The 25,878-nt window shown below is 44.6% G+C and overlaps 1 protein-coding gene across 2 annotated transcripts in view; it reads right to left on the bottom strand.

Annotated features, from left to right (window-relative positions):
• Nucleotides 1-25,465, bottom strand: part of LOC147890441 (LisH/CRA/RING-U-box domains-containing protein) — a 47,050-nt gene extending 21,585 nt beyond the window's left edge. For both annotated transcript variants that reach the window (XM_087390986.1, XM_087390987.1), the window contains exons 1-3: nt 24,975-25,465; nt 2,533-2,736; nt 2,152-2,274 (exon numbers count right to left, since the gene is read on the bottom strand). In XM_087390986.1, coding sequence (XP_087247112.1) covers nt 2,152-2,274; nt 2,533-2,736; nt 24,975-25,268 — 621 coding nt within the window. In that variant the 5' untranslated portion in view covers nt 25,269-25,465. The remainder of the gene's footprint in view (nt 1-2,151; nt 2,275-2,532; nt 2,737-24,974) is intronic.
• Nucleotides 25,466-25,878: the final 413 nt, after the last annotated feature.

The raw sequence follows: 25,878 nt of genomic DNA, 5'->3' as shown, positions 1-25,878 counted from the left end.
GTTGCAGTCTTGGTTGATGTGTGACCTCACATAACATGGAGATAGTGTACCTCACGAGGACGTATGACGAGTGCTTCATCGAGCAATTGCATTAGAAAAGGTCTATCAACATCAAGCAAATAATCCAATTATAAATCCCCATATATATCAAGCACTGCCATCAACCCCTTTCGACTTGTATATGGAAAGACCTCTACTTCTTGAGCAGCCCATATATGGAACAAAGGTGCACTCACCTACCCCAGTTTTGACCCCCCCAAAAAAATTGTTTGCTTGACAAGGCAATGATAAACCTTACAGCCATTAAGAGAAGTTGAGTAGATGAGCATCCTTAAGCTGAGAAATTAGAGAATGCAACAATATCATCTTTGGAGGATATAGATGCACAAAGACACTTGCTCCTAGATGCTATGGCAGTCCAATATATCTAGATAAATCCAGGAACATACGCAAACTCATCCTCTAAAAACACAACACATAGTGCAGTTTCAATCTCATGATAGTCACTCATAAGATTGAAAACCATAAACTGCATCACGCATATCAGGGACTCGCTACTATGACATACCCAATGACGTCATCTACGGGTGTAGACCATAGTCTAAACATATGCTCTCACACATACAAATCTGCACACCCACACATGCTGGTAGGTCTTTGTATTGAGTTTTTGTAGACACTCCAAAGGTAAAGGGCAGACTCAGTTGTGCAAAGGCTAGCACTAAAGGAGAACGCTAATCACAAAGTAGTCCACATTCTCTTCATTCAAGCTACAACTGCTTTTGAAGAATATGATTTCATTTTAGTCTCTCCCAAACAAGTATCTAAGCAAATTATATTACACTCTAGCTGATAGGGCAACACACCACTTAAGATAGAAAGAATTCATCACCGTATCAGCAGGCTGCATCATGTACGAAAACTTCATATACCTAGATGAATCCAGGAACATTCCCAAACTCATCCTCTAAAAACACAACATAGTGCAGTTTCAATCTCATGAGAGTCACTCACAAGGTTGAAAACCATAAACTCCATCATGCATAGCAGGGACTAGCTACTATGACATCCCCACTGACATCATCAGCGCCCAACAGTGGGTGTAGACCATAGTATCAAAATATGCTCTCACACATACAAATCCACACACCCACACATACTTGAGCATCCATTTATACAAAGTCTTCGTATTGAGTTTCTGTCGGCACTCCGGAGGTGAAGGGCAGACTCAGCCATGATGAAGGCTAGTACTAAAGGAGAAGGCTAATCAAAAGGTAGTCCAAAATCTCTTCATTCAAGCTACAACTGCTTGTGAAGTCTAAACATTTTCATTTTAGTCTCTCCCCAACGAGCATCTAAATCTAAATCTAGCTGATACGGCAACGCACCATTTAAGATAGAAAGAAATATCACAATACCAGCAGGCCGCAACTTGGACGAAAACTTCACAAGGTGAAACTTGCATGTCCGCTAATACGGCAGAAGCATATACCTAGATGAATCCAGGAACATTCCCAAACTCATCCTCTAAAAACACAACATAGTGCAGTTTCAATCTCATGAGAGTCACTCACAAGGTTGAAAACCATAAACTCCATCATGCATAGCAAGGACTAGCTACTATGACATCCCCACTGATGTCATCGGTGCCCAACAGTGGGTGTAGACCATAGTATAAAAATATGCTCTCACACATACAAATCCACACACCCACACATACTTGAGCATCCATTTATACAAAGTCTTCGTACTGAGTTTCTGTCGGTACGAAAACTTCAAGCAATGTTTGTCTGCTCATATCGAATATCCATCAACATATCAACCAATGTTTCTCTGCTCATATTTGCATACAAAGATGCAACCACAATCCATATCGGTTTCCTCAACAAGTGGCACTAAAGGAATTGCCCCTTCATCTATTTGTTTTTTTAAACTTTGATATGAAATTCAAACAAGTGATAAGAAGCAAGATGAGAGTCAATCCTCATTAAAAGTCTTAAGGAAGGCCAAAGATCTGTGCAACACCATTTCCATGTACTAGAACTACAGATAACGATCAATAGAAGCCTTCTCCCATTTGATTTAAATTATTAAGGATGGGAAAATAATTTTGTAATGGAAAGGGGAAGGAAGTAAAAGAATCCATTTAACCTTGGCCTTTTTCAGCTTAGATTTGTTCTCCGTACACCATGAAAGAGCTTCAGAACAATCTCTGTTTTGCAAGGATTGGATCACCTTCTTTGCATCCAAAAAGATTTCAATATCTACAAGCTCCTGCGAGTCAGGGTAACGTTAAATCAGTTTAGACACCTACAAGCTCCTGCTAGTCAGCATGAGAGTTCAGCAACTCCATCTACTCTGAACTCTACCCAAGAGAAAATCTCACCTGCAAAGAGCTCAAAATTAAAGTGCATGCAACCTACAGTGAAACCCTGATCCTCATGTGGCTGACATGATAAGTAAAACACTTGACACTGATTACAAAAGGACATGCCGTTTATACCCAATATTCTTGAACATGTCAAGCATTACCTGGATGCCCTTTGACTCAGCTAGCTGCATAGCTGTATCATAGTAGGATGAGCGCAGCATATAATCAACTAGAATACGATCTACACGCATATTATTCCATTTCAATTGATTCTCCTTGCCCCCAATCTGCAGCATCTCTAGATGATCTAGCCGTGCTCTACTCCGTTGCACTTCCATTTGTTCAGACTTGTTGCTCTCATCAAGCTGCAGGGAAAAGGAAGGTCAGCAACAACAGCACATACATTGAGAGTAAATAAAAGATTCATAAAATGAATCAATGATCGGTTTCTTTGTATCTTCCCTTCCAAACATCAGACAACCTTGGAATGTGTGAGCAAAATATCAGAACAAAGTACATTGACATGAAACCCTCCATTAACTTTAACAAATATGAAAGTGGGAAAAGAAAACTCAGATTAACACTCCAAGGGACAGGCATCAACATCTAAAATAATATGATTAGAAGTTAAGATGAGGATAGAGACCAGCCACTGCAGTGCATGGTTGACACATATGATCACGTTCGATGCGTACCGTTCGAGTATTAAATGAACTAAAAAATCTTAGGCGTACGTTTGATACCCAAAAAAAAAGGACAAAGATTTTAGAGTTTTGGAGTAGGTACTTGTACAAGCTTTAAAACTTGTACAAACATGTAATATAGGTGCTTGATGGAGATAAAGAGGGGGAGAGACGAAGATGCTTGATGCAGCTTGAGCCTCGTCACTTGTTGGAGATGGAGAAGGGAGATTCGAGACTCAAAGTCGGAGGTAGATGCTTAGTGTGAGATCGTAGTGAGAAGAGAGGGGGTTTATATGGAACCTTGCCATTTGGGAGGTCCAAAATCAGTTTGGTAGAACCACCACCAATAACAAAACCAGTCATCCAAAACAGACGAACGTTGCCATTTGGGAGGCCCAAAAGAGAGGGGGTTTATATGGAACCTTGCCATTTGGGAGGCCCAAAATCAGTTTGGTAGAACCACCACCAATAACAAAACCAGTCATCCAAAACAGACGAACGTTAATATTTTTTTTTTTTTATCTTATTTTTAAATGAATATAACGTACGGATCGTACGGAACGTTCCGTACGTTGAACAAGGGCACCATGCTGCAGTGCATAAAATGAAAACCTTTGTTTATGTTTCGTCTTTCCTTCATTCAAAAGCAATCTCGACTGAAGACGATGGCTGATGACAACAGTTGGACATGCTGTGCACAGTTGCAGAACATATTCCCACAAAATCCAAATTGTTTCAAATGTTTGAAGCCGTGAAACCACTTCAAATGTGTGCCTGGCACTAGCAAGTATGACAGAAATGCCAAGCTGTAATAACGGCTGCCCATTCTGGTTGTTCCGCTCCTCCACTTAGTGACTTTAGCAGCCACTGCCTTGCAGGCCTTGCAGACAAGGACTACACAGAATAATTCATCGACTTTTGCAGGTGTTTCATCTGTAGACGTATTATTTGCAGACCTTGCAATCGCATCCTTGATTAGAACTCCTGCTTCAACATTTATTTGCTTTTCGACAACGTCACTGGTGCTATTTGCAGATCTGCCCTGCTTTTCTCATCTGCATGCTTACGGTTGAAGCTCGTTACCTTATCTCAGTCCTTGCAGGGTCTTCCCTGTACAACCTGTTGTAAGAAATCCTAGATTTACTATATTTAGAAATGTGCCAAGGAACAGAAAGGAGACTGAAATAGCAGAGAACAAGGAATAATTGTATTGCTTGAATGTCTGTAGGGTATTTGTTGTGTCATCCATACAATTGGGCCTCTCTTATATAGAGAGTGAAGAGTCACACATGAAAAGGTGTGTACTCCAAAGTGTATGTGCATGAAGAGGTGTGTAGCCCTTGTGAAGGGTGTGACCCTTGATGAGAGGGTACATTACAATAGGAATGTCTCTTCAATAGAATGTCTCTTGTGAAGGGTCGTGCCTCATAGGAAGTGTCCCGTCGAAAGGGCAAGGGTTGTGCCAATTGGAAGCAAAAAATGCATGTAGAGGAGAGAACATACATACATACATACATACATACATACATAGGAAGTGTCCCATCGAAAGGGCATACCCTTCCACAAGTGTCCATTCATCAAACCATCCATAAGTCTAGATATAGAGAAAGGAATACGTCACAGATTGTGACATCCCCTCCCACTCAAAATAAGACCCTAGTGGAGATAATGAACTGATGTAGAAAATATCAAGGTAAATTCTGAAAATACTGCTGTAAAATGTCAGGGTACTGCTGTAAGTCTTCATTAGATTGCCAAGTAGCGTCGGAGTCGTCCAGATCTCGCCAAAGAACAAGGAATTCCGTGATAAGTCGATGTCGAGTCTCTCGCTGTCGATGGTCCAAAATACGCTCAGGAATAAGGAGAACATAATCGTCTTCGATTTCTGGGACATAATCACCTGCAGGAGGAACTGCTTCATCGCCTGGAATGTACGTCTTTAGCCAAGAAATATGAAATGTCGGATGGATTTTACCCCATGATGGTGGTAATTCAAATTTGTAACTTAAAGGTGAATTTTTCTTGACGATCCGGAAAGGTCCATAGTATCTTGGTCGCAACTTAGGAAACACAGACTTAACCGTCTTATAGCGATGTGGGGCTACAAATAATAGCGCCAGGTCACCAATGTCAAATTCCAAGTGACGTCTATGTTTGTTGACAGACCGTTGATACCGCTCTTGCGCTTTTCGCATATGATCCCTAACTTGGATAGAATGTCTTGCATTTCTTGAACCACTTGATCAGCTAGGGCCACTCGATGTTGAAGTACAAAATTCGTTGGTACAATCGGAGTGTGTCCATAAGCTGCTTGGAATGGAGTCATGCTAATGGCACATGGAAAGAGTTATTATAAGCAAACTCAAGGAGTGGTAGATACTCTTCCCAAGCTACTAGGCGTGACTGAATATAATGTCGAAGCATTTCTTCTAGAACTTGGTTGACTCTTTCAGTCTGGCCATCTGATTCTGGGTGGTAGGCTGAACTAAACAGTAGAGTTGTTCCCAAAGATTCAAACAGTGAAATCCAAAAGTGATTGGTAAACTTAGGATCTCTGTCGGATATGATATTCTTGGACAATCCATGGTGTCAGAAGATGTGTTGTATGAAGAGTTTGGCGATGTCCGGAGCCTGTGCACTGCTTTTGCAAGCAACAAAGTGTGCCATTTTGGACAATCGATCAACAATTACCATAATCTGAGTATTACCTCGGGAGGATCGTGGTAGTGTTGTAATGAAATCCATGGAAATACTTTCCCACCTTTCAGTTGGAACTGGAAGAGGCTGAAGAAGTCCTGTTGGAAGTCGTCGGCTTGCTTTCATTTGTTGACAAGATAAGCAAGATGTAACCATTTTGATGACGTCGCTTTTCATCTGAGGCCAGTAGTATGTTGCACTGAGTAACCGATAAGTCTTGTTGATGCCTGGATGGGCAGCATAAGGAACTACATGATGCTCTTTTAACAAAAGACGTCGAACATCCTTGTCATGTGGTACACACACGCGATCTTGATAGTACAGAAGGTCGTCCGTATAAGAATAGGATGAGAAAATCTTCTGTTCGGAAGTCGAAGGTTAATCTTTTGAAAGAACTTGTACTGCTGTGCCAAAGTCTTTATCATTGAAATACTTTCCTTTGAATGAATTCGGAACATCCACAGATAATGTAGAGATTGCCATAGCTGATGCTAGAGTTAACCTGCTGAGAGCATCTGCAACTACATTGCGTAGTCCTAGAATGTACTCAATGGTCATGTGAAAGTTGGCCAGAAACTCACCCCAGCATGCTTGTCGAGCGTTCGTGACTGGCTGAGTAAAGATATACTTTAAAGAGTGATGGTCTGTCTTAACCACAGAGTCGGCTCCCATGAGATAATGTTTCCAAGAGTGATAAGCATGTACAACAGCAAGAAACTCCTTATCATAAACCGGGTATCGGGTTTGGATATCAGAATGTTTATGGCTGTCAAAAGCAATAACTCTGTCTTCTTGCATCAAGACTGCTCCTGTAGCGATGTCGGAAGCGTCAGTCATGACCTCAAATGGAAGGTTTGGGTCAGCAATAGCCATAACTGGTGTGGTAGTGAGTGCTTGCTTGAGTTGTTGGAAACTATACTCTGTTTTAGGAAGCCACTGAAAAACTGCTGTGCTTTTCAATAATTCGGACATAGGAGCTGCGATTTCGGAAAACTGATAGACCTTTGTATGGTAGAAGTTTATCAATCCGAGAAAAGAGCGGACATCATGAACATTCTTAGGAGTAGGCCAGTTTCGGATTACCTCGACCTTCTTGGGATCCATAGAGATGCCTTAAGCTGAAATAACATGTCCCAAATATTCGAGTTGGGTCTTGAAGAACTCAAAAATATCCAGGTAGGGCTGGAAAAAAAGGTTGGTTGAAGTATTCAGGAGGATCATTTGTTGCTGTCTCCTCTACTGCCGTACCCAACAGAAGTGAAGTCTTTACTTGGCATTTACGAACCCACTTCTTTACTTGTAGGGCATAGGCAACTAGGGTTGGAGCAGAGTCCCTAGAACCAGTTAGCTCTATAAGTTTTCCCTGGTGGACAAATTGGATAGTATGGCTACGAAAGCTGATTGATGGATCATAGTCGTAGAGCCACTGTTGTCCAAGTATGACATCGTACCGAGAAAGAGGCATGATGTCGAAGTTCAACTTGTCCGTATAATGTTGGATGCGAAAAGACAAGTTTTTGATCCTTGTGTTGCACAAGAAAGTAGTTCCATTTGCGAGTTCAATCTGATAGTCCATGAGATTAGGACTAGTGGTCAACCGAAGTTTGTCGACCATAGAACTAGCTAGGAAGTTATGAGAGCAGCCACTGTCGATGAGGATAGTAACCGTTGTTCCACGAATCGATCCTTGAACACAAAGTACTTGAGTGGCCAGGGAAGGTTCGGGGTTGCTGGCAAGGCTCAGATGGATGGTATTTGCCATTCGAACAGCTTTGTCTTTCTTGTCTTGTGCTGGGGTAGCATCTTCTCTTTGGAAAGTGATAGGTTCCATATTGGAATTTTGCTTTGGTCGCTTGGGACAATCGAACCATCTATGGTCGCCTGTACAGATGGTACAAAGTTCTTTTGTGCTGGAGTTGTTCTTCTTGTCAGTGGCCGCACCTTTATGTTGGGGATGTCGGTAATGACTTTGTGAAGAAGAAGAGGCGCGATCCTTGGAGGAGTGCTTCTATTGGAATCCAGCATATGATTTCTCAGTCTTCTGAGGATCTCGAGACTATCGCTGACCTTGATTACCGGAGTTTTTTCGAAACCTGGTGTTATCTTGAGGGCGAGCACCTTTGGCCATACTAGAGTTTTGTGTGCGATTAGCAATCTGCTTCCCTGTGTTTTGGAAATCTGTAATGCGCTCTGCGTAAGCAATTGCGCCAGCTGTGGTGGTGATGTTTGCTTTAAGGACATCAATGCGTAACGAGGGATTTAGGCCTGAGATGAAAGCATGAAGGCGATCATCCTCAATTAAACCATCAATCTCCAGCACCAATGTGATGAACTGAGAGATGTAGGAAGACAGGGAGCCCATTTGCTCCAACTGTCGGAGTTTTGAACGTGCTTGGAAGTCCGCATTGGCAGGTATGAGCTGCTTACGGAGCATGTGTTCAAAACGTTCCCAGGTTAACACACTTTTGCCGTCCTTTAAGCATCTTTGCCACCATAGAAAAGCTGTATCCTTGAGGAGGGAGGTTGCCAAGGCGATCTTTTTGCCTTCAGTGAGGTCAACAGTATCAAAATACATGCGCATTTTTGCGAGCCATTGGTCAACTATTCGGCGAATACGTTGACCAGTGTAGGCTTCCGGAAGTTTGATGTCAAGTCTTTTAGTTTTGAAAGCTTGAAGTAAACGGTAGAGGGCACGTAGTTCAATGTTTTCTACCTCTAGTGGGAATGAATCCGCATAGTCGTCTGGTTGCGTCACGTCATCCTCTGTATGTGTGGTACTGCGAGAATCTTGAAGTTGTTGAACTTTCTGGACCAAGTCGGAGATGCTGTCCTGAAGCTGGAAAATTTGAAGTTGCAGTAGTGTTTCGCCTTGTATGTTGACTTCAGGGGTCTTTTTTGGACTTGAGTCTTTGATCTCGGGAGAGGCTTCACGCGAGCGTTGCGACATATCGGAGATCCCTGTGAGAAAAGCGCGAACTTGCGCTCTAGTTTGTACCATTCCTGGAAGAAGAATCGGTCTGCCCCCTGAGGTTGCTCACATGGAACCACCCGTGGAAATCTGGTAAAGGAGGTCCTGTCTGAGGTAACACTGGTGATGGCGAAAGAGGTGTTACTGCTCGTGAGAGTACAGGAGTAGGTTGCAGAATCCACGGATCTGAGAAGGGATAGGGAGCTGCTGTCGGAAGTGGAGGATATCCAGGAGAAGAAGTGCCTTCAGAGTGTAAATACTATCTTGGGGAAGGTACAACCTGTATAGGACTCTCCACCTCCTTCAGCTCCCAGATATCCTACCCTGGAGATGCCGAAGGTGAGGGGTAAAAGTCTCTCCAAAGATGGACAGCAAACTCTTGAGGAATATTGGGTTTTGGGTATCTTCGTGTCTCGTGGAACACAACCTGTATTGTGCTGAGGAAGTAATGTAACTGAGGTGCCTCACGCAGAAGGTATAGGATGTGGTCCAAATCACTAGGAGGGCACATGACACAGAAAACCCACGATGCAAAAGCTCCGAAATGGGCTGGTTGTGCAATCTGAACACGATATTGTGTGGTAGATGATGCCTGAGGTGTCCTTGAAATGCTGGGTGAATTACCAGGGGTTTCCATGCTTTAAGGGAGCGTCTTTCATTTGCTGTAATTTGATAATGACAAGAGAATCCTTAAAAGCAGAATGGAAAGACTCCACCTGGCATTGATTTAATCTGCCAAATTGTTGCGTAGAAGAGGCCTGCAGATTTCTGTCCGGAGGTCCATGTTGCAATGGGTGGCGAGGAGCAGAACTGGGCCTGGCATTTAACAGGCTGTCTTCATCGCGATAGGAAGCTGAACCTGCTGCTGATCTGGCAGGAAAAAGGTGGCAAACCAAGGGGAGCAGGCTATCAATGGCGAAAAAAAACTGGTTGCAGTCTGATTTGCGGCAGAATGGCTGGCTGGCGCTGTGCTCACGCTGCAGGCTGGCTGGAAACAGGGCCGAAAAACCAGCGAGACTAGGGGCTGGCAGCGAAATGGTGAGGGGGCTGGCAGCGAAATGGCGAGGCAGGGGCTGGCAGCAAAATGGCGCAAGCAGGGGCTGGCAGCGTGATGGCGCAAGCAGGGGCTGGCAGCGAAATGGCGCAAGCAGGGCTGGCAGCGAAATGGTGAGGGGGCTGGCAGCGAAATGGCGAGGCAGGGGCTGGCAGCAAAATGGCGCAAGCAGGGGCTGGCAGCGAAATGGCGCAAGCAGGGCTGGCAGCGAAATGGCGCAAGCAGGGCTGGCAGCGAGCAGGGGCTGGCAGTGAGATGGCGCAAGCAGGGGCTGGCAGCGAAACCAACCTGATTTGACGAAAAAATCTGTAGAGCGCTGAAAAGGTACGTCCCTTTTGTTTTTTTTTTTCGTTTGGGCTGCCTACATGGGGTGGTTGCCCAAAAATTAAAGAGTGGGTTTATTTAACCCTTGGGTAGCTAGGGTAAACCTAAGGTTTGGGGCTGGGTTTTCCATTTTAACCCCCTCTAGGTACCCTTTTATAAGTGCTTGGTGCCTAAAAGGTGTGCCTATTCGAAGGGGTGTGACCCTTGGAATAGGTGCACCTTTTTGTGAAGGGGTGTGTCCCTGTTTTTAAAAGGGGTGTCCCTACATTAATAGGTGTGTCCTTTTGTCCACGATGGGGTGTGTCCTTTGGGTGAGGAATCGAGACTCTTCATCAAAAGGTGTGTCCGATGGTGGAAAAGGTGCGTCCCTTGGTTTTGGGACAGCCCAAGCACATGAAAAGACACGATTTTTGTCGTGTCCATTCACATCAACTCGTGATGTGTGGGAGATGGAGAGGCCATTGATGACTTTAGGCAAGGTTGGCGCTAAAAATTTTTACGCTCATCCTCTCCATCTCTTCCATACACAATGTGCACGGATGTCCTTCTAGCGGAAAAAGATGCATCAGATAGGCACTAGAAGGTGGGGGGCATTTCCTACAGGCAGGAGCGAAATTTGCTCTGATACCACTGTAAGAAATCCTAGATTTACTATATTTAGAAATGTGCCAAGGAACAGAAAGGAGACTAAAATAGCAGAGAACAAGGAATAATTGTATTGCTTGAATGTCTGTAGGGTATCTGTTGTGTCATCCATACAATTGGGCCTCTCTTATATAGAGAGTGAAGAGTCACACATGAAAAGGTGTGTACTCCAAAGTGTATGTGCATGAAGGGGTGTGTACCCCTTGTGAAGGGTGTGACCCTTGATGAGAGGGTACATTACAATAGGAATGTCTCTTCAATAGAATGTCTCTTGTGAAGGGTTGTGCCTCATAGGAAGTGTCCCGTCGAAAGGGCATACCCTTCCACAAGTGTCCATTCATCAAACCATCCATAAGTCTAGATATAGAGAAAGGAATACGTCACAGATCGTGACAATCCTGACCACATTGTCACAGGTTTGTTCTTTGGGTAAGTCTAGATGGGGATGCCTCCAGGGGTCCAAATACAGAGACTCATGTTGCCTGTATACATGCTCGATGACTGCCCAAAGCGTTGGGCCTTTATAGGTCAAACTTTTCACTTGTTGCTCTGATAGCATGAAGGGAAAAAAAAATAGATGTGGGGATGCCTATGAGATTGTGATACCCCTCAGGAACACAGTTTGCATCAAATGCACACAAAGTAGACTGCATCAAATATACAAATGCCAACCACTGCCTACAAGCTCTTAATAAATATATCTGAGAGATGCACACAACCACTGAAGTCCATAACTCCTCTTTCCCCCACACACTTTTGTTGGGCTGCTGCTCCCCCCCCCCTCCTTTCTCAGCCCTTCATGCTGCTTGCCTCCTTTCGTGCTCCACCACCTCCTTCAAGCTCGCCCCCTCCCATGTACATCCCCTCCCCCAGCTGCTCCACCCCCCCGGCTTCATTCAGCTTCCTCCGTACAACCTAGGAGCCTTGTACTCCCTCCCACTGCCCTTCACCCCCCCTCCCCCCACACACAACTCTTTTTTGGGCTGTTCCTCCACCATCCCTCCACCATTTTCTACCCTTAGGGTCCACATTTGTATGGCACCAGTTGGCCATCCCAAAAATATCAAGCATTTAAAAATGTCAAACATTTGAATGCTTCAAAAGTTTGGATGTAATTATGACACGAGCACAAATTGCGGCACGAAGAAGCACAAGAAATATGGACATATCTCTTGTGGAGGCCACTATAAGACGTTTTTTGCAACCATTTTTATGTTTTCATCTAAGATGCAACACCTTGATAATGAAACTCTCCCCTTCATCTCAACCTCATAATCGCATGAATCTAAAGAATATTTGTGCAAAGTATGGGAGGAAACAGACCTTTAGATAACAAATTGGTCTTACCTTGAACTGTGATGAACAAAATAGTACCTATCCTTTCACTACATGTTTGGAGTTCTCCCCCAACATGACGGTTGACCTTGGATGCACCAGCATGAGCAAGGCATATCACTCCCTCTCAGTTGTCATGTGCCACGATCCACATACCATGCATCCTATCATGAGGGCGTGAGTTTGAACTTGCATGGGGGAAGGACCCTGGAAAACTAACTAGGTAGGGCCATGGGGTGTGGGTGCTACAAAGCTTCCCCTAGGGAATTCAGCCATGGGGGTGAATTTGGGTTTTGGTCCATAAAAGGGGCAAAAAGGGCATAAATGGAGCCTAGAGGCCCAATGTTGGGCCTTGGAACCCTTCCAAGGGGCAAAAGGAGCTGTCCGTACAAGCATTCCACAAAACTGCTCCTATACTTAACGTAGCAACCTGTGCATAAACTGCCCATACGTGCACACGTCAGCAATGATCATAGGCCATCCATACATTTCCACACTGTTCGTATCTGCAAGTTCGTAACAGTCCGTATATGCAAGTTCGTACACAGTCGTCCATGAGCGAATCTGTACCATGGTCGTTGACTGGACATACTCAACCGTACGCCGTACACATATACATACCACTCCGTACAGCAACACATGTAAATCGGTACATAAAACTGCGCCCAACTGTACGTGTTCTGCCTGTGGTCACCTGTATGCGCCTTATTGTGTACACTAGAGTTTTATGATGCTCCTACCCATCCATACAAAATCCCGTATGCCCACCGTACTGCTCCTGCAAGCCATTCGTACGTAGTTTGTCCTTCACACCCTACAACTATCCCTTCGAGTCTCTCCTTTGCCTCCTGTCCAACCTAGACGCTTCTCCAGCATCTCGTTCCAAATTGGAAAATTGCCATGTTTCAATTTTCCATGTGCTTGATTTGGGTCTTTTTAGTCATTTTGGCCCCCTTGGACATAATGACTTTGCGGTTGATGGGATCATACAACTTATATGCTTTGCTTTCTTCACTGTAGCCAACCATGATGCAGTTGTGTGACTTCGCATCCAATTTCCTGCGATGATCATCATGTATGTGGGCATATGCTATGCAACCAAATATGTGGAGATGCCCAATGTGTGGCTTGTGTCCAGTGAATGCTTCATAAGGAGTCATAGGTCTTGTATCAGTTTGGTAGGAAGCCGATTAAGCAAATAGTTTGCAATGGCTATTACTTCTGCCCAATACTGATTCGGAAGATGCTTCTCACTAAGCATTGCTCTAGCACTAAAGTCATCCCATTCTTCCTTTCAGCTCTTGCATTCTACTGAGGAGTATCTGCATATGCTTGTGTGCCAGCATTCAAGTGGTAGCTTGTTTCACGTATGCTTGAGCTCGTGGATGAGCTCACTCTTTCTTCCCTTGGGATGGATAAGAATGCCCAGTTCCTTCTCTAGAAATTTATCTTGATTGTGAGCCGAAATGGAGAGCCATTGCAAGCAAGAAGATGCATGGGTGATACCTTGAGTGAGAGATGCTGACTCTCGAGATTGCAAGCTGATCATGTAAGCCGTTTTTCATTTCTTTAAGCACATCAGTGGTCCAAAGGACACTTGAGGTTGGCAAGGGAGTTGTGTGATCCGGCTTGGGATTGCTAGTAAAAAATTTCCAGACTTCTTGCTAGCTCTGAGGACAGATTTGGGTGCCTATTAGAAGCATGATGTGAACAGAGCCCAGCATGGGAATGGCTTGAGGCATTGATGCCTATAGGGAGTAGGAGTTTGATATGCATTGAATGCAAGTGGGATTGAATCCACTGTGTGTCTCTTTGGCAAGGCTCTCCAATTAACAAAGAAATATTGAAAGGAGCAGCAAAGGTTTGGGGCCAATCTTTGTCCTTGTTCTTAAGCATGAGCGCTCTAGCTCCCAATTTGTATTTCAGTTATTTGCTGAATATTTTCGTGATACCACCCTCTTGTTGGCCTTAAGGCCAATTTCATGGTTCTATTGATGGGACATCACCATCTTTCTTAAGGAGGTGAGCCTGTGATTGTCTCTGGTGGAATATTTATATACCTAGATGAGTCCAAGAACATGCCCAAACTCATCCTCTAAAAACACAACATAGTGCAGTTTCAATCTCATGATAGTCACTCATAAGGTTGAAAACCATGAACTCCATCACACACATACAAATCCACACACCCACACATACTTGAGCATCCATATATACAAAGTCTTCGTACTGCGTTTTTATCGGCACTCTAGAGGTGAAGGGCAGACTCAGCCTAGACGAAGGCTAGCACTAAAGGAGAAGGTGGAGTATTGCCATTGGACTACAGCAAAGAGAAATTCGGCAAAAATGTCTCTTACAGATGATGATTGGGATATGGAAGAGGAGTCCTCTCAGGATGAGCACGATGCAAGCCAATGAATGAGGGAGCTTTTCAGGATGCTCAAAATGCTGACGGGCAGCGAGCTGTAAATGCTCTGGGTGTGAATGAAACACGGCCTGGAGGGTTTAATGTTGCTGAGGATGTAGAGGAGGCTGATGCATTGTTTAAAGCACAGCTGTTACGTGTAGTGGGAGCGCTTCCTCATCTCACGTAGGATCCAAGTTTTGCTGAGTTTATGCAAACTCCTTTTAAGTCTGAAAAGAAAAAGAGTCATTCACATCCACGGAAAACTAGTGGGGCTCAGAAGCAGCCCGAAGGTTCCATGCCATTCAATGGACAGCCTTCAGTAATGCCAAATGTACAGGGTGCTCCATTGCAGCAATCTATTTATGGTTCTAGTAAAGGGAATAATGTTCAGAATGCAAATCAGGGACAGCAAGCTTTCCCCCAATCCTTCATGCACCAGGCTATGGCTGGTCAAGCTATAGATATTCCTAGAATGCGTGAAACTATCCAATGGGTCCTCAGCCTGGTATGCAGGGTATGCAAGGGAATGTTTGGGGGTATGCAGCCTGGAATGCATAACAAAATGTCAGGGAATATTGGCATGCGGCCAGGAATGCAAGGTGGAATGCAAGGGAATTTTGGAGCTCCCACGGGTATGTTTGGAATGCCTGAAGCCGGTTTGGAAAAAACTCCAATGGGTAGTGACAGTGCAAGACAAGCTTTTAATGACAATCTAACACCCAAAGGGAATGTTAAGGATTACAAGGAAGGTGGGGCAGCAGTGAAGCTTCAATGGGCTCAAGATAGGTTGAAGGCTCTAACTTTTGTGCAACAGTTTGATGCAGCCTTGTCAAGAGGAACTTCAATGAGTCCTCTAAAATGCGAAAGGCAGCCACCTTTCTCAAGGGAAATGCTTTATAGTAGTGGACCAATTTGTTGTTACAAAACAAAGCACTGACCAGTTGGGTTCAGTTCAAACAGCGTTTTCAGCTACTTGGTTGACCACTACCTTCATTATGACAGCATGGCACAAGTCAGCTGTTCTCGCAGCAATGAAGTTTGTGAGCTTCAATGGGCTCAAGATAGGTTGAAGGCTCTAACTTTTGTGCAACAGTTTGATGCAGCCTTGTCAGGAGGGAACGTCACTGAGTCCTCTAAAATGCGAAAGGCAGCCACCTTTCTCAAGGGAAATGCTTTCTAGTGGTGGACCGATTTGTTGTTACAAAACAAAGCACTGACCAGTTTGGTTCAGTTCAAACAGTGTTTTCAGCTACTTGGTTGACACTACCTTCGAGGTAGATGTTATGACAGCATGGCACAAGCCAGCTGTTCTCAATATCTCAAGTACATGCAATGGGACATAGAATAGCAAGCCACCCACTGTCTCCTAGACTCGCTGCAGCAGTAGCCAACCCATACTTCATGTGCTCCTCCAAAAGTATATTCCAAGAAGGCAATGGAGAACTGTCACCCAAGTCCTCTCCTATAGGAAAGTCTAGAAAAACAAAATCTGCAGCCATTTGACAGTCCTCCCCTTCTTCTTATACTCTCATGCAAGGTCACACTCTAGCAAAAAGAAGTCATGTATCTTAGCATACATGTCATTCTTTTTCCCACATGTAAAGTCCTGACCCATTAGAATATAACCTCCTATGGTGCATCCATACATGGCCGACCCTCCAAGACCCAAGACTTTGGAAGAGCACAATAAAAAGTTTTGGTAAGCCATATTGAAGGACAAATTGATGTATGTGTGTGTGCCTGGACGTTCCGGGACATTCCCGTGTAGTATTCCTTCAAGGAACGGCGTTCCCACGTTCCACGAAGGCGGAACGACGTTCCCTGGTAACTATGGCTAGGAGTCCTATGCTAGGAGTGTGTGAGTGTAGGTGTGCTAGAAGGTTCTAGTGACTTGGCAGTTAGGTATGTCCGGTTGGTGTGATGTGTGGATTTGGAGTGATCATAGGAGGTAACTGATGGAGCTAATCATGGAGATGATTGTGGCTCTGGGATCTACCAGCATGGAGGCAGTTGCCTATATATATGTAACCACTCATGAATAAAGAAGTATTCATTGTGATTCACCTTTGCCTCATTGTTCAATCCATGAACCAACATGTGGTATCAGAGCTTGCTGAGAATCCTAGTGCCTAGAAAGAGTATCCACAAGATTCCAAGAAGATTCCCTCTTCTTCCCCAAATGGAGTTTCTCTTCTACCTACCTTCCTGAAATGCCTTAAGCATGTTCTCCACCTACAAGCCATCATTGCTCATGCCCTCTCTGCTGTAGCTTCCCCTCGTTAGGGCGCACTTCCACCTGGGAGGAATTTTGAAAATAGAGCTCCTACAGCCCGTGCCGCCTCCTCCTTCAGCCCGCGCCATTTCTGAAAATTGAGCCTACTGGAGCCACCATTCCTCAAATGCTCTGAGAGAAGTTAGGCGACCCTATGAGCCACCTGCTGGTGAATTTTGAGTCCAAATGGTCAAGTGAATGAGGAGAAATCTACGAAAAACCAGTCGGTTTAGGAGAAGACATGGCTTTCTCAGTTGATGAAGATGTTGCTGCCCCGGGTGATGTGACGCACCATTTTGCCTAAAATTTGTACTGAGTCTTCTCTTCCTGTGTACCTTTGATTGCACAGCAAAAGCCCCAAGTTTGATGCTATGTGGAGTGAGGTATCAAGCCTCCAAGGTTCCTCTGTTTTTTGTAAGCATTTCTAGACATTTCTTGAAGTTTGATGCTACACTAAATGCTAAGGTGATGCTTGAGGTATAAAGTGGAATTAAAGTACAGTTCAAAGATTGCTTTTTCAGTTCAGAGAATGCTCTTTGAAGTTCAGTTGATATTGATTTCTTGACAACATGCCAAGTTCTCAGAGCTCTTCCAATGCTAAGCACTTGAAGAAGACTACAAAAAGGACAAAGTACAAGGTAAAGAAGACCCCAGTTAAGAGGATGTGGGAGAAGCCAACTGGTTATGCATATGCCAAACAACTAGGTTTTTCTGAATTTTTATCTAGCAATTTGCACCTATATGGTGAAGGTGATTTCTTTGTTCAGAAAGACTGATCTTTTGTAAAGGGATTTGACGCTGCCATGAAATTGGTAAGACCTTCCCAAATGGCCTCCAAAATCAAGATAGATAAGTTCGAGGGGGAGAGGGTTTCATACTTGGCAGACCAAACTGAAATTTATTCTCATGAAAAAGGGGATCTGGAAGGTGGCTAATGGAAAAGAAAATAAACCAACAACTAGGGAAGGAGAAGCTTTATGGCTCCCTAAGGATGAAAAAGCACTAGCCATAATTGCTCTTGGATTGAGTGATTCTTTTATCCACCACATTGATGGCTGTGAGACTACTCATGCTGTATGGACTCATCTTGAGCATGTTTTTGGAGCACAGGGGAGATTAGTTTGGTGGAAATTGAGGCATCCCTCTTGGAAGAGGAAAGGAAAATCCAGTTGTAAACCAAGAGTCCTAGGAGTGAGTCACAGGTTGGGGCCATGTGTGTTGCCACATGATGGTGGGCAAGCCATGGAGCATCTACTACTGCTGAGGGATGAGATCATTAATTTGTGGGAAGGGAATGAAGGACAAATTGATGTATGTGTTTGTGTGCCTATGGGCTAGGAGTGTGTGAGTGTAGGTGTGCTAGAAGGTTCTAGTGACTTGGCAGTTAGGTATGTCAGGTTGGTGTGATGTGTGGATTTGGAGTGATCATAGGAGGTAATTGATTGAGCTATTCATGGAGATGATTGTGGATCTGGGATCTACCAACATGGAGGCAGTTGCCTATATATATGTAACCACTCATGAATAAAGAAGTGTTCATTGTGATTCACCTTTGCCTCATTGTTCAATCCATGAACCAACACATATTGCTGGTTAGCTCTTATCGGCATGTGCCTTTGTCAAAGCAAATTGAAAAATATTGCTGTAGGCTGCTCAAGGAAATAAGAGACTGCTGCACAAAGACACAGGTAACCAACATGTCTCAGCTAATTGAAAATGCTACCACAGCTGATGCATTGTTGCTTGGAAAGACCAACGGGTATAAAAGCAGTAAGTCTGAGAGATTTAAGAAAGCAGGAAAGACAAGGAATGCCTCCAAGGCTCCATTCAACAAAGGGAAGAAGCCTGATAGGCCAGGCTCCAATTGGCTATCACATGAAGAAAGGAAATGCTTTCACTGCAAGAAAGAGGGGCACATGGCATGGGATTGCCCAAAACGCAAGCGTAAAGGGAAAATGGATGATAGGGATGAGTAGAAAAGCAAGAAGCCGAAACCATCTGCAAGATTAGTGCCTAATGTTATCACTGAGCAGCCCAATGGGCATGCTACAGAACTTTTGAAGGGCATGGGGCAAAGTGAGAGATCAGAAGTCATTGATCTTCTTTGACCGAGGGGCTCGTGCAAACTCTCTCTTCGGAGTTGGCAGGCAAACTTGAAATCCGTGCAAAGGAGATGGGGTCTATGAGCGGCAAGCTTGGCTTGTCCTGTTCTTAGCACTCTGGTCACCCCTATCATTGGAAAACTCCGCTTGCACATTCAGAGCTTTGTGGACAGCAAGGAATTTTATATAATGCCTCTTGAGGGCTATGATGTTTTGTTGGCTATGCCTTGGTGTCACACAGTTCATGCTTTGGTGGATACATATAATTGGAAGATCTCTCTGGAGCATAGACATGTATTGGATGTAAAACTTAAGGGAGAGTCATTCCCTATTGTATCTCTTCAGCTATATGCTCAATGCGTATTTAGTTTTTGCAAAGGATACTAAGTCTAATGATCCAAAATCTGTAATCTCTAAGCTGGATAAAGAGCAGTCAGATTTTCTTAATTAGTTTAAAGAGTGTTTTTCTGACTCATTGCCAGGGGAACTTCCACCCAAGAGGCCTAAGGATCATGGGATTGATATAGTGCCAAGCAGTAGTCCACCAAACAGGGCACCTTATGGGGTGAGTGCAGCTCCGCAAGAAGAAACAGTGAGACTTCATCCTCACACCATTATTAGGATGCGACATGATATTGGGGATCCAATGGTTCCCAGAATATTCACCTATGCTCAATTGGCAGCAGGATTCCTTAATTGAGACGGCCATCGTCCGCAAGGACAAAAGTATTCCTGGTATTCCTCAGATTTCTCGCATCCAAGCAGCCCGAGCTGTTCACAAAGGCGCAGTATGCGCACTGGTGTATGTCCGCTGCCAGCTGCATCCAATGCAGCCAGCTCCTCCTTTGGGGCAAGCCATGGCCAATCTAATCCAAGAGTTTCAATATATTTGTGCTCCAGGACGATCTACCAACACAGCTTTAGGGCATCTAACCCTTTCCTTTAAAGCACTCTATATGGCTTTGCACATGTAATCACATGATGTTGAGTGTGGTCTCTCAACACATACATACTCCAGTTTAGTTCTGTTGTTTTGAGTGTAGGCAAGGCCGTGCATTTCACTTGGGCTATTGTTGCTGAGGAGTACAACAATGAATTGAAAAGAGGGGGGTACTTTGAAAGCCATTATATAATCAAATTGGTTCCAGAAGCTTACACGAGGATGTGGATGTAGGTCTGAACTGTGAGTCATTGTCTCCAGTGGTTTCTCTTCCATTACTCCTTTCCCTTTTTCCTGGGCAGAACTAGATCTTGTCCCCATAGCCTCTTCTCTGTTGAGTGCTGTTGAGGACAAAGTGGGAGGACCTACTCGTGCCTCCTTATCTCGGTACTGTCCGACCTCCCAGTACATCTCCCTATCAATTATCTAAGTCTATGGAGCCAGAATTAGAACAATAGCTCACTTAGTTATTGCGTTCTGAGTTTAACAGACCACCCTCATTGACTTTTGCGGCTCCAAATTTATTTGTCCAGAAAAAGGATAAGTTGGCACGACTATGTGTCAACTACACGACACTCAATAAGATTACGATCAGCAATAAATTTCCTATGCCCCACATAGAATATATCTTAGAGTGCTTAAACAGTGTAACATATTTTTCGAAGATAGACCTTAAGAGTGGTTATCATCAGGTCAGAATATTCGACACTACCATCCCAAAAATAGCATCACGATAGAGCGAGCTCTTATGAGTTCGTAGTCATGGCACTCGGTCTCAAAAATGCACCACCAGCATTCAATAAGATGCAGGAGTAGGCAATGACTAGCAGAGGCTACCCCCTTTCAAAATTTCACGACCAGGGACTGACGCTAATTCCTAGAGCTGACACCGGTGTGATGAAACTTGATCTTGATTCAGGATTCGAAATGGTTGTCAATTGCTCTACGAATGGATACCAAGTCGGTGCTAAGCAACCTCTTTGAAGGTAGACATTAGCCAATTTTTGGGCTGTTGTGGCTTGGTTGTCATTGACGTTGACGTAGGTCACCAGGCTCGCTAAACCTATCTTGATAGCTTACTGCCTTAAAAGCTGATTCGTTAGTGGCGTTCCAGTCAAATAGCAAGTTGGATGTTTCTTCTTGTGGAGACCATACAATCACTTGCGCCTGCCTCAACAAGTCAGCTCCAAAATGTGTCGTTGTGCCTGGCATTGGTGTTGCGTGTTGCTTCAACGCGGAATGAAAGGTGCAAGGGAAGAGGTGCCAAAGAGCAGAGCTTTGATACCAATGCAATGAAGGAGGCCGGGGCTGAATTAGTGAAGCGCCAAAGATGGCAAAAAAGGGGGAAGAGGAGAGGGGAGAGGAGAGGAAAGAGGAGAGAGGGAGAGATAGGAGGGAAAGGGGTATAGGGAGAGGAAGAGAGAGAGAGAGAGAGGGAGTGAGGGAAAGAGAGAGAGAGAGAGAGAGAGATTGGGAGAGAGAGTGTAGGCAGCACGTAGGAGAAAGGAGGTGGGAGTAGATAGGATTAGATGTCACATCAAAAGGTGTCCTTGTACATGAGAGGAGGGTACTTATATAGTACCTCCCTAGCCCTTTAGACCCCTCTATCTTGCAAACACCCCAAATACTAATTATCTTGACCCTCACTAACTTGACCCACTTTTGGCCTTCATTACACATCCAACTTCCCGGACTCTCCAAAGTTAGGGATGGTATAAGAGGGGACATGACTACAGAAGGAAGTATGAAGAGCAAGGCAGGAGAGATATCTGACTTCGACATGTGTACTGCAAATACCAAAAATTGAATAGAGCTCTGCAAACCTTATTTGAATTGGAGTCGCTTTCGAGTAGAAGAACTCCTTCCTTCGATGTGAGAGTGTCTAGAGCTGAGAGCCATACTCTGATACCTTCGATGTGAGAGTGTCTAGAGCTGAGAGCCATACTCTGATACCATGTCGGAAATGAGGGAAAGAATCTCTCTATCCTCACAACCTATGTGGAATAGGAACAGCTTCGTCTCACACTTAATGAGGCAGACCACAAGTGAAAACCTCACTTTGAAGGTAGAACATAGACAGCGTATACAAGAGAGAGAATGAGAGAGAACTCAGATGTATTCCTCCACCAAATAGTGGGCAAAACTCAGCTCAAGGTGAGCGCAAGATATCCAGCAAGGGGCTGGGCAAAACTGAGACTCTCTATGGGCTAATTCCTGCTCTACGCTGCCTCTTAGGCTTCAGTGTCTGATGGAGGATAAGGCAGGCAAGGGGCCCCTTTTATAGAGGGCTGAAGACCCTGAAAGTGGCTGACTTTCTGGTTGGTTCGCAGACTGGAAGGCCGGCCTACCAGTCGGCCTTATCTGCCCCAAACAGCCCCCCTTAGGCAGCCTATATAAGGGGCTGCCAGGGTGTTCAATAGGGCTTGCTGTCTTGCCCTTTTCCGGCCTTCCTTGCAGTCTTTATGTTGCTGTCCTGCAGCCCAAAATAGTCCCCTATTATCCCTCCCCCTCACAGCCATATGGCCCCCCATGTCCTCATCACATGAGGGCTCACAAGTAGGGGACATTGACTTCCAACAGTGAGATCATGCGAGATGAAGTTATCCGTTGCACCTTACTTTGCCCCTGAAAGTTCTCTGGCCTCAGGATCGGCCACTCCCCAGAACATCGGGAACTCCTCCCACCAAGGTCTTTGGTGGTTCTCTAGGCATTTTCTGCTCCCTCAACCTAGAGGCTTTTCGGGGCAACTGGGCAGCCATATGCCTTTCATTTCCGCAATGAAAGCACGTTCCTTCGGACTTCCTTCCGGAAGGTCTCAAGTGAACTTTGATTTTCCTTTGAAGGGCTTTGTTGAACCCCTCAGCTTCTGAGGCTAAAATTTCTTTTGACTTTGTGCTGGTACCATATTCCTTCTAATGGAGTCCCCATCCTTGCCTTTTGACACTTGTATTGTCCGCAGCAAATCTTCTTTCATTGATGGAGTCCCCATCCTTGCCTTTTGACACTTGTACTCTCTGCAGCAAATCTTCTTTAATTTGCTCACTGAATGCATCAAGTCTTGAAGTTTTGTCTTGGGGCACGAATACTAGGATGTAAGTCAACCCTATACTTTCAAAGCTTAGTCTTTTCAAGGCGATTTGCTCCTTGAATTGTTCCTGGTTGCTGCTATTTGGTTTTTAGCCACTTGTTCTTGAGGATTTGAGGTGTGAATTAACTAGAGGGGCTGTGGTGTGCTTATTGGGAGCTGTGCTTGAGATTTAGTTAAGGTTTCTGTGGTATCGGAGCTTAGGATTGTCACTTTCATTGGTGACAACGGTCCCAAGACTAAGAAGATTGTTGAGGACAGCAACGATTTTGGATAAGAGAGTTTCAATGCCAACGTCTTAGGCCAGAAGCTTATAGATTGATCGTAAATCAGCTCAGCCTACTCCAGCCAACTGGTTGCCATAAAATTGTGAACAAAGCGATTTGCGATTTGACTTACAGGTAGTCCTAGAACTTTGGTGCAATCCTTCATGGGAGATTGACTCTGTTTGGAGCTTTGGCAATTGTCCTACAGTACAGGCAGTCCTAGAACCTTGGCGCAATCCTTGGTGGGGAGATTCGACTCTGTTTGGAGCTGCTGGTGCCGTTTCCCTAGTCTGGTATCTTCCTGTCACTGGCACAGATCAAGAGAAAGAAGAAGAAGAAGCTCGAAGCCCCATAGAAAACGGAGTAAGAAGCATGGGTGAAGATCCTTAAGTTTCAGCTTGCCCTCGACCAGCAGCTCTTATTCCTCCTCCTCCTCCTCCTCCTCATCATCATCATCATGATCATTATCATCTTCTTCTTCTTCCTCGTCCTCCTCTAGCAGAACATTTCCGTCATGGAAAAAGGAGGAGATCCACATCCAGAAGCAAAGACTTCAAAGAAGGTGGTAAGTCCATCAAGTTTACCACTTTGGATATTATGGAGCTAGTGAAAAAGCTTTGCAATTTATCCACCAGCTCACACTACCAAGAGAAGTCAAAGTTGAAGATTGTGAGTACAAACAGCGCTAGCGCATGGTAGGAGCTCTTTTGGTCGCAGATGAAGTTTTATGAGCAGTTGTTGCCTAAAAATTTATCTTGGGAAAGCGTGCAAATGACAACTTCAGATACTGTCGAGCCTTATAATCAGAAGTTTTGGACGACTTATCTTCAGATCCCTTCAAAGATGTCTCATAGTATTCGTCAACATCTAGGGATTGGAGAACTTCGGGACAACTTAGGAAACCTCAAGAAAGTGCTGGAACCGAAAATTGCAACGCAGGAAGGGGTGGAGGAGCAGGGAAAATGAGAGAAAAGCACAGCACTAGGCATCAAAAATAATTGGTTAGACCCCCCCCCAAGGACTTTATTGCAATAGAATAACTTTGTACAACAGGCTTGCACAGGGAGCATGAGGCTATGTACAATTCCCAATACAACTGGGACCCCAGAGGCCCGCTCAGAGAAGTGAACTGCAGAATGCCCCCCCAAGGGAGCCCTTTTAAAGGCTTTGCATCCCTTCAGACCTGCTGCCGACCTGCTCATAGACTGGCCAATTGGTCTGTCAGCCAGTCAACTGCCCACAAACTGGGCCGACCCAGTTTGTGGCCTTCTTGCCCTACAGACCCGGATCTTGGCCCTATTTAAGGTCCCCTGCACGTGCCTTTATTATCCTGCCTCGGTTGAGAAAGATTATTGAATTACACAATGAAATTTGACGCCCAAGAGCGGTCCGATGGTGGATCTCATAGCTCACGCCTTTCTCCATGCCAGGAAAATTATAACACATACGAATGCTCCAGTCCCCATATCATCTGCAACGCTGAAAGAACTACTGTCAAGGCCGTTGCTTGGCATTCATCTGCCCCTTGCCCAACCTACCCCTATAGAGCAACTCGTTAGGGGAGCTAACCCGCATGCACGGATCTGCCGCTGGACGTATGATTCAGTGTCCTTGCAAATCAAATATCAATTCCAATAAAACATATTGGCAGCAGCTCTACCATGCTGTTACCGTGATTATGAGGAATTTCAACATTATCCTTCCTTGAAAGCGACCGTCTATCTCGTTTTCTAGTATCAATTGCAAAGAGGATGCTACCCAATACCTGGATATACATAATACGACTTGGAAAAATCAACTGAAACATTGTCCCAAAGCGAAGTACCTTCCTTTTCAGCCCTTGCAAACGGGATACAAGACTGGTTAAATGCTGTACAGCCTCCTCTTTAGACATGTTCTTTTCAACGGCCTCTGCGACCCCGGAGACGACTGCATTCATCTCCTTTTCAACGAGCCGATGGCTTGCCCTTATGGATTTCTTGAGTTGCTCATAAGGCACCTTCATGAGTTGATATTCGAGCTTGAGGGACTCAGCAACCTGATCATTCAAGCGGGGAGGGGGAGGAGCGACAGGGGCGGGGGGAGCTGGGACGCCATTAGGAACGGATTCAGTTTCCATGGCAAAGAGGAATTGGATGAGACTTGGCAAAGATAGAAAGGTGGGAATGAGAAATTTGAGAAGAAGAATTGTGCTATGAAGAAGATGAAGGTGCTGTAAAATTAGGGTTGTCCATTTTGTGAAGCTCTTGGTATAAAGTAAAGTTGCTCGATTGTAGTTCAAGCCAAGGTTCAAGGGGCCAACGGCTCACTCATCAATACAACTAACATTTTCTTCTAAACAATATATATTTCCTTGCTTCCCTTTTTAGCCTTCCTTTGGTAGGCCTTAGTGAAAATTGTGGTTTTGAGATAGGAAAAATAAAATCATTGTTATTGGCCTTCCCTCTGGGTTGCCTTAGCAGCGGTTCTACTTTTGCAAAGCTAAAAATCCAGATTCTTGGAAATTTGGAAATTCTTAATTGGTCCATTAGTTATTGCAAGTGTAGGTTTCTTTATTGTTGGAGGCTCCATAGTCAAAGTGCTGTAAGTCTTTCATGGCTTTCACATTTTTACTCTCTCTCTCTCTCTCTCTCTCTCTCTCTCTCTCTCTCTCTCTCTCTCTCTCTCTCTCTCATGGCTTTCAATCCATCATCTTCACCCTCTATCGCTATATGGATCTCGGGCAGGCC

Source organism: Dipteris shenzhenensis, chromosome 19, assembly GCF_047967505.1.
Source record: "Dipteris shenzhenensis isolate YYH24624 ecotype China chromosome 19, Dip_SZ_1.0, whole genome shotgun sequence".
Taxonomy (NCBI): Eukaryota; Viridiplantae; Streptophyta; class Polypodiopsida; order Gleicheniales; family Dipteridaceae; genus Dipteris; species Dipteris shenzhenensis.
Note: the sequence above shows the minus strand (reverse complement) of the source record. Positions and strands in the feature narration are given on the sequence as shown.